General features: G+C 40.9%; 1 protein-coding gene across 27 annotated transcripts in view; it reads right to left on the bottom strand.

Annotated features, from left to right (window-relative positions):
• Positions 1 to 13,642, bottom strand: part of NRCAM (neuronal cell adhesion molecule) — a 335,017-nt gene that overhangs the window by 55,061 nt on the left and 266,314 nt on the right. For all 27 annotated transcript variants that reach the window (XM_033192793.1, XM_033192817.1, XM_033192788.1 and 24 more), the window contains 2 exons: positions 6,916 to 7,100; positions 5,033 to 5,164 (listed from right to left, as the gene is read on the bottom strand). In XM_033192793.1, the coding sequence (XP_033048684.1) occupies positions 5,033 to 5,164; positions 6,916 to 7,100 (317 nt within the window). The remainder of the gene's footprint in view (positions 1 to 5,032; positions 5,165 to 6,915; positions 7,101 to 13,642) is intronic.

The following is a 13,642-nucleotide window of genomic DNA, read 5'->3' as shown; positions in this document are numbered from 1 at the left end:
ACTGGTCTGTTTAAATGAGGTTACTGCTCAGGTTTTCTCAGTTAGTCAACTTTGTAAACATTTCCTGGAATGTGAACATTTGGGCATAATGTAGAACACATTTCTGGGTGAAGAGTTAAATTTCCGTCTTCATTTACTTATTCTATCCCTACAAGAGGATACCACTGAGCCCCTTAGTTTTGTGAAAAGGAAGAAGGGAGGATGCCTTGATGAAACCCCAGGAACATCCTGGACCAGCCCTCTATTCTCCTGGTGCTTATCTTAGATTACTGGCTTTCAACATCTTTCATTGTGAGAAAAATATGTCATTGTGCCAGGAAGAGGTCTTCTGCCCATTCGCATTTTCTTAGTTCTTTTTCCCTCCTCATGCCTGAGAGGACAGGTGCCTTTTAACACAATAACGGTGTGATCTTATCCATGTATCATGCAGAAGAGTCTGAGAGACCTAATACAACACACGTTGGAAACTATCAAGGATCTGCAAGTGTTAGACTCTCCTGCAGAGATAGGAATCACAGTGACCACGGCCTTGGGCACCACCACCAGGATGGCACAGGCTCTCCAGTGGGGAAGACCAGGAGGAGGAAAAAGGAACTCAAAAACACCCACCTCAGTGTGGCTTTTAAGCAACCTCCTAGGGGAGAGCAGGGAAATGCTTTGCCCAATCCTGCCAATAGCAAGTTCATTTTCTTTCTGGTCCTGGGTTCTATTTTTCACACCCTCCCATTACACAATAAAATCAAAGCTCTCTTTCAGCACCAGTTCTCTGCAGCTGTGTTCTTTTTTCTGACTTTTGTAGATTGTTTTAAAACAATCTACAACATTTTAGGTGGTTTTGGGAAAATTCCACATTTATTTAATACAGCCTGTGATTTTTGCTTCAAGGAAAGCTTTAAGTAATCTGGCCAGTCCTGGGGACAGGGAAAGGGCAAAGCTCTAGAAGACACTGAAATAAAAGCCCAGGCACTTTTGGAGTTAAATTTTCCACTTTTTTAAAAAACAATAGCTTTCAGGTCTGAAATGCACAGTCACAGATCAATAACATTGCATTTTGCTAAAAGAACCCTTCTTACCATTCCCCTCCCTGAACCAGCTTCTCCTTTTACAATATTTATGTGCACTCAGCCGCCAGAGCCTGCAGAGGTGAAAGGAGATAGTCAGTGTCCCTAGGTGCTCACCTGCAAGTCAGGAGTGGGGAGGCTATGTACCTGGCAGCATGGTCCCCTGACTGTGTCTCTGTTGTGTGGCACAGGAGACAAACTTCAGGCACCTGGAGGGGACACTGCACAGCGCCTGCACAACAGTACTTCAGAAGCACAGCTGTTTCCTGAGCCTCACCCGCAGCAGCTGGTCCACCTGCAATGTCTGCAGTCTCTTGGGTAGAAAGTGCTGTCAGCAAGGCAGCTTGTGCTCCCAGCTCACTTCTGGGGCCTACACTAGGACCCCATGATGAAGGCAAGGAGTCCTCACTGTGCTAATTCAGCCCTGTCACACACTGTGGCCGTCTGTGCCCTCAGTTCCTACCTTCACCTCTCTACATCTCCCTGCCATCCTTCCCCTGTGTCCCAACACTGCTAGATGTATCTATGGGGTGCACAAGTCAGTAAACTGCAGATGGGAAACAAGCACTGGTGCCCCATTTCCAGGATGGTCCCTAACCCTCAAAGGCAATTCCCTTTAGGGGCCTCTAAATTCATGGGACAATTACCAAGAAGGGGATGAAAAAGAGAGCGGCACTCCTTAAATGTCTGTCAATTTTTTGGATAGTTTCTGCATCCCCCTCATTCTCTCATTATTTTGGATCAGGGGAGATCAACCCACGGTGGGGGCATGCAGAGTTCACTTTGAACTTAGCTGTTGAAGACTTAGCATCCACCCATGAGGCCACTCAGCAGAAGCTGCAGATGGGCCAGCTGCAGAAGGCCAGGGGCAGGCAACAGCTGTACCTTTGCAGTGTCATCGTTCAGAAAGCTGTGCAGGGGACCTGCTGGCTCATCACCTTTTAGTTATGAGATGTCCAAATGGTAATCCACTTTCAGCTTGGCCACCAGATGTCAAGAAAGACCCCTTCCAGGGAGGCTTCACGTTACCTTGGTATAAACATGCAGCACCTGCTACCAGCACCATGGAGCGGCCTGGTGGTGCCGGGTTCCTTGCTTTGCTGCCGCACTGTGTGGTATTCCTCTCCCTGCAAGTCCACCAGAGTGACAGCTCTGAGGCACACCAGAGGGTGACCAACCCTGGATCTATAGGAGCTGTGGCATTCCAGCCATGTCTGCTCAGCCTCCTTTTTTCTGTCTCATGGGGCCTTAAAGAAGACTTTTGGGATGGAAGAAATGAGCTGATTTGATTTGAGATATTTAGTCCTAACTCTTTCTTCTCTACCTAATCAGACAATTTAGGGTTACAAGGGGACCTAACGTCTTCCTGGTATTACTATTCTGCACCCCCAAAGCAGGCCTTTTACAGCTGATCCTCCCCACAAAAATGTAGTTTAAAAGGGGAGTATTATTATGAGTGTATTTTCAAAGCTGTTAAGGTGACTGGATTTATAAGGTTCCCTCAGAGGTACTGCATACTATGGTACTATGGTCTGAATATTTGTGTCCCTCCAAAATTCATGTTGAAACCTAACTCCAAGGTTAAGAGGTGGGGTCTCTGGGAGGTGACTAGGAAATGAGGGTTTCCCCCTCGTGAATGGGACTGGTGCTGTTCTAAGGGTCTTGGCAGCAACTGTGAGGAACAGGTCATCACCAGACACCAAATCTGCTGGTGCTTTGATCTTGGACTTTCCAGCCTCCAGAACTGCAAGCAATAAATTTCTGTTGTTTATAAATTACCCAGTCTAAGGCATTTTGTTACAGCAGTAGGAATGGACTAAGACAGCTGGTTTGGAAGGACAACAAGCTGAGCAAATCAAGAAGAAAAATCAGCCTCATTATTTAATCCTCCCTTGCTTATGTCATTCACCAACATCTCAATTTTCCTTGCATAGGACTGCACTCTGGCTGCCAAGCTTGAGGGTTTATCCCCTGGATCCCCCATTTTCCCTGCTGAAGGGCTAGATGGACGGTCCCTTCCACTTGTCAGTTTCACTGAGTCTAGATCTCAGGGGCACTTTTAACCTTCCATAAATGGACACAAAAACTCTGAGCTGCAAAACATGGTGCAAAAATATCAAGCATGTATCATCATTTATTGCTATTTTGTATGCATTCCTGAGAAAATCATAGGTTGTACCAGATAATTTTTTTAAAATTTTTTGTAGAAGCAGGATTTTACCATGTTGCCCAGGCTGGTCTCTAACTCTGGTATTCAAGCAATCCGCCCGCCTTAGCCTCTGAAAGTGCTGGGATTATAGACTCACATGAGCCACCATGCCTGGCCACTATAAAACTTCTTTAGTTCTGGGCTTTCTTCTACTTTTTCCTCTCAGTTTTCATTCATGTTCCCCTGAGAGTAGCAAGAGCTTCCTGAAACAACTGCAAAGTACTCTCTGCCATTTCTCTGGATCCTGATCCTGGTTAAAATTGGGAGTGGAAATACCCAAACCCTATTTGCTGGCCTCTAGCATCTGTTTTCTCCCAGGAATACACTTCCTTTTACAGTGAACACAGGCTGCCTGTTTCAAAGCATCTGACAGCTACTGTGCTATGAGACACAAGTGAACTTCCAATAAATACTCATGGAGCAGGCTGCGATGACTCAGTCACCCTGCAGTTGTCAGACCTTGATGGTAAGAAACAGGGACTTGTGCCACTTTAAATCTGCCAGCAGTTTTTTGGAACCATCTTAGGGGAAGTGTGTGGTGTTACTTTGGAAAAGTCAATTCAGCAGACCTTTTGGTTATGTAAATGTAGAACCAATATTGGATTCTGACTTGGAGGCAGTCAAAGCCAATCTATCCTGTATCATAAGCCTGAGTAATCTTTATTGTGAGTAAAGAATATCTTTGCAGGTAATCATGTTATTGACTGGGAGAGTGAACCTAAGGCTGGGTTTGATGCCAGAACTGACTTTCTCTGTCTTGGTGTCTAAGAGGAGGTCTGAACTCCAAGAAGGGGAAAATGTTGAAAGATGCTCTTCTCAGCAGTAGCTGGTGGTGGGTGGGGTGGAGGAAGAGGAGAGTCTAGTGGGTTCTCTGTTCATGGCCATGGTTTAGGAATTAAGGAGCAATGAGGTGCAACATCCATTTAAAGATTTTTTTCTTTGCTACAATTCCCTCGACTCTTCCCAAGCCTTTAGCCAAATTTTGTAAAGCTGGCCTTTGCTACGATTTAGCAGATTAATGGGAGGGCCTGAAGCCACACATTGGGCAGCATAGTGGCAGCTTGGAGAAATTGGCTAATGAAGTGCAAGGAGTGGAGTGGCAGAGCAGGGAGGTTGCTGAATGGGGCAACAGGTATAGCTAGGCTGCCCAGGTGCTGCTCAAGGATGGTATCAGCGGCCTTCAGGGAGGGAGCTGTAGGCAAAGGTAAAGCATCCTGTATATGATCAGGGTTAGAGGATGTGTTCTTCTTTGGGTATCAAATGGGACGGTGACCTTGGAAGACAGTGGGAAAACCCGGGCTATACTTGCTATACTTATGACTGAAAACTCTTTAAATTAAGACAGCTGGATTTCTCATGCTTGTCGTATCCATTGGCTCTATGCCAAGTCTCCCCACCTATCTCCTCTAGCGCCTATGACATTTCCACAAATCACTTGATGTTTTGCACAAAGAAGACCATCTAAACTTTTCAGTAATATTTATTTCTGACCCTGTCATTCTTCCCATTATCCACGTAAAAAACAGAGGAAATATTGCCAAGTACCTGTCATCACATACCATTATGTTAACAGCATAAACTATTCACACTCATAATAAATATCTAATGGTAATAAAACACAAAGGTAATTTGGTGCCTCTGTTTAACATACATGTGGCTTCCTTCCTTAACCTGAATTATTTTTTATCACCATTTATTCATTGTTGGGATGTATATATGCTCTAAAAATATACTGCAACTAGAACCAGTCAAGGCAACTTACTTTCTATTGGGACTCCATTTGTTAACCAGCTAATTCTGGGTTTGGGGTTGCCATTAGCTCTGCAGATCAAGGTCCCATCCTCTCCTGGGGACAGCACAAGATTTTGAGGGGCTGTGATCCAGTATGGAGCCGCTTTATAGGAGGAAGAAAAAAGACCAAAAATCTGAATCAAATAAGCATTTTAGCAAAAGAACATATTGAACTATTTTAATAATACAAGCAAGTCCTTCACACTAAACCGGTTAGTCTCATTTTTTTTGAGCAAATAGATTTATAAACGATGCTTCAAACACTTAAAATTTTCCAAAGAATGTTTAAAGAGACTCACACACATATATGTATTATTTCTAGACCTGTTTGATACAAATCTCACTTTCTCATTTTACATTAAAATTAATCAGACATTGACAGATTTGTCTAAGCATACAGAGCAAATTACAGATATAGGTAGGGCTAAGAAACACAAATTTAAATTCTGGGTCAGGCGCGGTGGCACATGCCTGTAATCCCAACACTTTGGGGAGCCAAGGTGGCTGGATCACTTGAGGTCAGGAGTTCGAAACCAGCCTGGCCAACATGGTAAAACCCTGTCTCTATTGAAAATACAAAAAAAAAAAAAAAAAAATCAGCCGGGTGTGGTGGTGGGTGCCTATAATCCCACCTACTTGGGAGGCTGAGGCAGGAGAATTGCTTGAACCCAGGAGGCAGAGGTTGCAGTGAGCCAAGATAGTGCCATTATACTCCAGCCTGGGCAACAGAGCGAGACTCCGACTCAAAATAAATAAATAAATAAAATAAATTCCAAGCCCTGTAGAATATATATATATATAATTATATAATTAGGAAGCAACTTAAAAACATCATTTTTGAAAAGTTGCAAAGGTATTACAGTGTTTCCATACATCCTTCACTCAGCTTCCTCTAATGTTAACATCTTACATGACCATGGTCCAGTTACCTAATGAAAAGTTAACACTGGTACTTAACTAAACTCTACATTCTGTTAGGATTTCCCATTTTTGCATTAACGTCTTGTTTCTGTCCCAGGATCCTGTCCTAGACACCATATTTACTTGTAACATCTTTTGCATTTACTTGTCATAGTCTCCAATCTGACAATTTCTTGGTCTTTCCTTGTCTTTTGTGACCTTGACACTTCCTTATTTCATAGACTGTCTTACAGCTTAGGTTTGTCTGATGTTTTCTCATGGTTAACCTGAGGTTTTAGGCTTTTGAGAATATCTCAAAGGTCATGAATCCTTCTAATTGTACCATGTGAAGGAATATATGATATCAACACGACTTATTATTATTGATGCTAACATTCATCACTTGGTTAAGATTGTGTCTGCCAGGTTTCTCCACTCCAAAGTTACTATTTCCCTGGATTCCATACTCTGTTCATTAGTGTCCAGCATACACTCAAGAAGAGGGAAAGTAAGCTCCATCTTCTAAAGAAAGGAGTAATAAAGTATTTGTGGACCTGCTAAAACTTCCCCAGTAATTAATTTCTGTGGGATAAAAACACTTTGAAGCTACGTAAATATCCTGTTTCTCCTTAAAGTTTCACCCACTAATTTTAGCATTCATTGTTTGATCTTGCCTGCTGCAGTTATTACTGTGGGATTCTAATGATGACTTTTCTATTTCCTTCATTCTTCCTACGTTTATTAATTGGGATTCTTCTGTGAGGAAGATTTGAACAAGTAAATTTTTAATCTGATTTAGATGCACTACAAATAGCAATGAGAAGACAGTCAAGGTACCATGAATGCTGATATAAATTTACATTTATCATTATTAAAAATATAATGAAAACCACATTTAATTAAAGTTTCAGGGTCTCTTATGAAGGCAAGAAGAATGGATTTTAAACAATATACCTTTAACTCTAACAGAAATGGTATGGTGGATGGCTCCTAATGCATTTTTTGCTATACATTGGTAATTTCCAGAGTCTGCTTCTGAAACATGAATGATCTGCAAGGTTTTCTCAAAGTTCTTATAAACTGTCCTGTTTTTGGGTAGCATTCCATCTTCTTTTGCCCAGTAAATAATTGGGGTAGGCCTGATAGGATAAATAAATAATGACGTTACAAAAAAGAAATCCACCTATGACTACTTTTGAGGGTGAATTTTCATGCAAGTTTGTAACAAATCTTTATTAAAAATCATAAGAAATATATAGATAATTAGCACCACACTTTTATAAATAATGCTTACAGTTTTGCATTTTCACATAATCAGAACTATACTAATTTATGGCACACCACAAACTTTGATGTCAATGATGCAGTGTGAATGCCAGTATGAGTTGCTTTACTGATGGGGCCTAATTACTTTTTTCATCGTTGTGACTAATGAGGAACTCCTGGAAATTTTTACATGAAGCTACTATGTTAATCAAAAGAATTACCATTAAATGAATGATACTGAATTATAATTTTTCATTAGCTGGAATTAAAAACGTACAGAGAAAAACTCATAAACATATCTATGACCATAAATATTTGTATACATTTCCATATCAAACGGAAGAATTTTCCTATTTTACAGCAGTCTATCTGATGATGTGAACTAAGTGATTAGGGAAATAGCATTCTTTCCTTAGTTTCATTATTAGTGACATTTAAAAATATTACTATACTAATTGCTAAGAATAGATCAAACTTAGGTATCACTCATATCATTTGTCACCCGACTGCGTTTTTTTTTTTTTTTTTTTTTTTTTTGGAGACAGAGTCTTGCTCTGTTGCCCAGGCTGGAGTGCAGTGGCACGATCTCGGCTCACTGCCAGCTCCGCCTCCCGGGTTCACGCCATTCTCCTGCCTCAGCCTCCCGAATAGCTGGGACTACAGGTGTCTGTCACCATGCCCAGCTAATTTTTTGTAATTTTAGTAGAGACAGGGTTTCACGGTTTTAGCCAGTATGGTCTCGATCTCCTGACCTCGTGATCCACCTGCCTTAGTCTCCCAAAGTTCTGGGATTACAGGTGTGAGCCACCGCCCCTAGCCCCAACTGTGTGTTTTATTGTCATGAAATATGGAGACAGATGCAAAGTCAAAATATAGGCTTGGAGTTAGAAGATCTTTAGAATTCCAACCCTGTCCCTGGATTTCTGGTCTTTTTGAGGCTTAGTTTCCTTAGTTGCCTTAATGGGGATAATAAAGCTTGACTTGAACTAATAACTTTAGAAAGTTTTCATGAAGGTAAAATAAAAATCCATTCAACACAAAAATTTCCTAAGCACTGAACTATACACCAAGCACTGAGCTGTGTGTTGGGAAGATGATGAAGAAAGTATGGTCCAGGCCCTCAGGAAGATAACAATATTTGTCAATAGAAATGCAAGTGACTCTGAATAAGAACAGCTCAGCCCAGAAGGGATCATCATGGCAGACGGGAGGCAGAACTAGATTGCAGCTCTGATGCGGACTGACAGAGCAGCATGTGGAGGCTTGCATCGTGAATTTTAGCTCCAGAATGACTGCAAGAACAAACCTGCTGAGAGGACTCACAGACTCTCTGAAGGAATTGGGCTGCTATTGCAGGACCCGGGAGATAACCCAAATACTGTGAGCTCCCAAACTGCAAAAGTGAGAAACTGAAGGTTTAGTTTGTGGGAGAAGTTTCTGACTTTACCTGGAGCTGAGTCAATTTAGAGAGTTGAGTGAAATACAGGGGTAGAGGAGGCAGCAGGAAAGACCCTGTGAACTCGCTGGGTCCCCAAGCAGGCCATTCCTGCCTGGCACCATAGGGATCCTTCAGGAGGGCAGCCAGAGGTGTGGGGAAAATGCCACAGGGAGAAGGAAGTTTCCAGCTGAACTTTATAACAATTTGAACCAGGCGAGAAACCTCCTGGCCAGAACTTGGGGGAAGGCGTGAATCCAGCGTGCAGACTCCACAGGCTGGTGAAGAACTAAGCCCTTTTCTTTAGCAGCTGGGAGGTGGATAGTCTGCAGCAAGTGCTCAAGCCCTGCTCACCCACTGCCTGGAAACAGACTTGGGGCTGTTACGGTAGGCACTGTGGGAGTGAGACTGGCTTTTTGGTTTGCATGGGAGCTGGGTGAGGCCTGTGACTGTCGGATTTCCCTCGCTTCCCCGACAACCTGCATAGCATAGGCAGCCATAATCCTCCTAGGTACACAACTCCATTGACCTGGGAACCTCACTCCCTCCCCAACAGCAGCCACAGCAAGACCCACCCAAAGAAAGTCTGAGCTCAGACATGCCTAGCCCTAATCCCACCTGATGGGCCTTCCCTACCAACCCTGGTAGCTGAAGACAAAGGGCATATAATCTTGGGAGTTCTAGGGCTCTAATCACCACCAGTTCCTCTCCACACTACCACAACTGATGCTCTCTGGAAAGCACCACCTCCTGGCAGGAGGCCAACCAGCACAAAAATAGAACATTAAACCACCAAAGCTAAGAACCCTCAAAGAGTTCATTTCAACCCCTTGCCACCTCCACCGGAACAGGTGCTGGTATCCATGGTGGAGAGACCGACGGTTCACATCACAGGACTCTGTGCAAACTCCAGTAGCAGCCTGGAGCTGGGTAGACTTGCTGGGTGGCTAGACCCAGAAGAGAGATAACAATCACTGCGGCCTGGCTCACAGGAAGCCACATCCATAGGAAAAGAGTACTACATTAAGGGAAAACCCCATGGGACAAAACAATCTGAACAACAGACTTCAGCCCTAGACTTTTCTTCTGACAGAATCTACCCAAATGAGAAGGAACCAGAAAACCAACTCTAGTAATATGACAAAACAAGGCTTTTTAACAACCCCCAAAGAATCACACTAGCTCACCAGTAATGGATCCAAACCAAGAAGAAATCCCTGATTTACCTGAAAAAGAATTCAGGAGGTTAGTTATTAAGCTTATTAGAGAGGCACCAGACAAAGGCAAAGCCCAATGTAAGGAAATCCAAAAAACAATACAAAAAGCAAAGGGAGAAATAGTCAAGGAAATAGATACCACAAAGAAAAAACAATCAAAACTTCAGGAAACATTGGATACACTTAGAGAAATGCAAAATGCTCTGAAAAATCTCAGCAATAGAACTGAACAAGTAGAAGAGAGAAATTAAGAGTTTGAAGACAGGTCTTTTAATGAACCCAATCCAACAAATACAAAAAGAAAAGAATAAGAAAATATGAACAAAGCCTCCAAGAAGTCTGGGATTATGTTAAATGACCAAACCTAAGAAGACTCAGTGTTCCTGAGGAATAAGAGAAATCTAAAAGTTTGGAAAACATATTTGGAGGAATAATCGAGGAAAACTTTTCTGGCCTTGCTAGAGACCTAGACATTCAAATACAGGAAGCACAAAGAACACCTGGGAAATTCATCTCAAAAAGATGTCTAGGCACACTGTCATCAGGTTATCCAAAGTTAAGATGAAGGAAAGAATCTTAAGAAAAGCATGAGGTAACCTATAAAGGAACACCTATCAGATTAACAGCAGAGTTCTCAGCAGAAACCCTACAAGCTAGAAGGGATTGGGGCCCTATCTTCAGCCTCCACAAACAAAACAATTATCCATCAAGAATTTTTTATCCAGCAAAACTAAGCATCATATTTGAAGGAAAGATACAGTCTTCTTTAGACAAACAAATGCTGAGAGAATTTGCCATTACCAAACCACCACTACAAGAACTGCTAAAAGGAGTTCTAAATCTTAAAGCAAATCCTGGAAACACATCAAAACAGAACCTCTTTAAAGCATAAATCACACAGGACCTATAAAACAAAAATATAATTTAAAAAGCAAAAACAAAAAATAAAAAACCCAAGGTACACAGGCAACAAATAGCACAATGAATGCAAGGGCATCTCACATCTTAATACTAACATTGAATGTAAATGGGCTAAGTGCTCCACTTAAAAGATACAGAACTGCAGAATGGGTAAGAATTCACCACCAACTATCTGCTGCCTTCAGGAGACTCACCTAATACATAAGGACTCACATAAAATTAAAGTAAAGGAGTGGAAAAAGGCATTTCATGCAAATGGACACCAAAAGCAAGCAGAGGTAGCTATTCTTGTATCAGTCAAAACAAACTTTAAAGCAAGAGCAGTTGAAAGAGACAAAGAGGGACATTATATAATGGTAAAAGGCCTTGTCCAGGAAAATATAACAATCCTAAACATACATATACCTAACACTGGAGCTCCTAAATTTATAAAACAATTACTAATAGACCTAAGAAATGAGCTAGACAGCAACACAGTAATAGTAGGGAATTTCAACACTCAAATGACAGCACTAGACAGGTCATCAAGACAGAAAGTCAACAAAGAAACAATGGATTTAAACTATACCTTGAAACAAATAGACTTAACAGATATATACAAAACATTTCATCCCACAACTGCAGAATACACATTCTTTTTTTTAAATTTATTATTTTTTAAAATTTTATTTATGTATATTTTTTACTATACTTTAAGTTCTGGGATGCATGTGCAGAACATGCAGGTTTGTTACATAGGTACACACATGCCATGGTGCTTTGCTGCACCCACCAACGCGTCATCTACATTAGGTATTTCTCCTAACGCTATCCTTCCCCTAGCCCCCCACCCCTCAACAGGCCCCAGTGTGTGATGTTCCCCTCCCTGTGTCCATGTGTTCTCTTTGTTCAACTCCCACTTATGAGTGAGAACACGTGGTGTTTGGTTTTCTGTTCCTGTGTTAGTCTGCTGAGAATGATGTTTCTAACTGCATCCATGTCCGTACAAAGGACATTAACTCATAATTTTTTATGGCTGCATAGTATTCCATGGTGTATATGTGCTACATTTTCTTTATCTGGTCTATTATTGATGGGCATTTGGGTTGGTTTCAAGTCTCTGCTATTATGAATAGTGCTGCAATAAACATATGTGTGCATGTGTATGCAAGGGTACCTCACATCTCAATACTAACATTGAATGTAAATGGCCTAAGCACTCCACTTAAAAGATACAGAACAGCAGAATATAGTAGAATGATGCATTTATAATCATTTATAGTAGAATGATTTATAATCCTTTGGGTGTATACCCAGTAATGCGATTTCTGGGTCAAATGCTATTTCTGGTTCTAGATCCTTGAGGAATTGGCACACAGTCTTCCAAAGTGGGTTGAACTATTTACATGCCCACCAACAGTGTAAAAGTGTTCCTATTTCTCCACATCCTCTCCAGCATGTGTTGTTTCCTGACTTTTTAATGATTACAATTCTAACTGGCATGAGATGGTATCCCATTGGGCTTTTGATTTGCACTTCTCCAATGACCAGGGATGATGAGCTTTTTTTCATGTTTGTTGGCTGCATAAATGTCTTCTTTTGAGAAATGTTTGCTCATATCCTTTGTTCACTTTTTGATGAGGTTGCTTTTTCTTGCAAATCTGTTTAAGTTCCTTGTAAATTCTGGATATTAGACCTTTGTCAGATGGATAGATTGCAAAAATTTACTCTCATTCTGTAGGTTGCCCATTCACTGTGATGATAGTTTCTTTTGCTGTGCAGAAACTCTTTAGTTTAATTAGATCACATTTGTCAATTTTGACTTTTGTTGCCATTGCTTTTGGTGTTTTAGTCATGAAGTCTTTGCCCATGCCTGTCTTGAATGGTATTGCCTAGGTTTTCTTCTAGGGTTTTTATGGTTTTAGGTCTAATATTTAAGTCTTTAATATATCTTGAGTTAATTTTTGTATAAGGTATAAGGGAGGGATCCAGGTTCAGTTTTCTGCTTCTGGCTAGCCAGTTTTCCTAATATCATTTATTAAACAGAGAATCCTTTCTCCATTGCTTTTGTCAGATTTGTCAAAGATCACATGGTTGTAGATGTGTGGTGTTATTTCTGAGGCCTCTGTTCTGTTCCGTTGGTCTATGCATCAGTTTTGGTACCAGTACCATGCTGTTTTGGTTACTGTAGCCTTGTAGTATAGTTTGAAGTAAGGTAGCATGATGCCTCCAGCTATGTTCTTTTTGTTTAGGATTGTCTTGGCTATATGGGCTCTTTTTTAGTTCCATATGAAATTTATTTATTTATTTTTTTTATTTTTTTGAAAATTTTCAGCAAACTATGAAAAAAGAGAATTTTCTTTTTTCTTTATTTATTCTTTTTGTGTGTGTGTGTGTGTCTCAACTTTATTATTTTTTTGATAAATTTATATTTTAGCACAGTTCACATTTGCAAAACATTTGGAAGATAAATATAATGTTTTCATATACCCCCCATTGTTTCCCCTATTACTAACATCTTGCATTAATGTGGTACATTTTCTGCAATTAATGAACCAATATTAATACATTATTTTTAACTACAGTCTATACTTTTTCAGATTTCTTATATAAATATATATATATATATTACACTTTAAGTCCTGGGATATATGTGCAGAATGTGCAGATTTGTTACATAGGTCTACACATGCCATGGTGGTTTGCTGCACCCATCAACCCATCATCTACACTAGGTATTTCTTCTAATGCTATCCCTCCCCTAGTCCCTCACCTCCTGACAGGTCCCGGTGTGTGATGTTTCCCTCTGTGTACATGTGCTTCCATTGTTCAGCTCCCACTTATGAGTGAGAACATAAGTGTG

This window comes from Trachypithecus francoisi, unplaced genomic scaffold (assembly GCF_009764315.1).
Source record: "Trachypithecus francoisi isolate TF-2019V2 unplaced genomic scaffold, Tfra_2.0 Lachesis_group4, whole genome shotgun sequence".
Taxonomy (NCBI): Eukaryota; Metazoa; Chordata; class Mammalia; order Primates; family Cercopithecidae; genus Trachypithecus; species Trachypithecus francoisi.
This window is presented reverse-complemented; position numbering and strand designations above follow the sequence as displayed.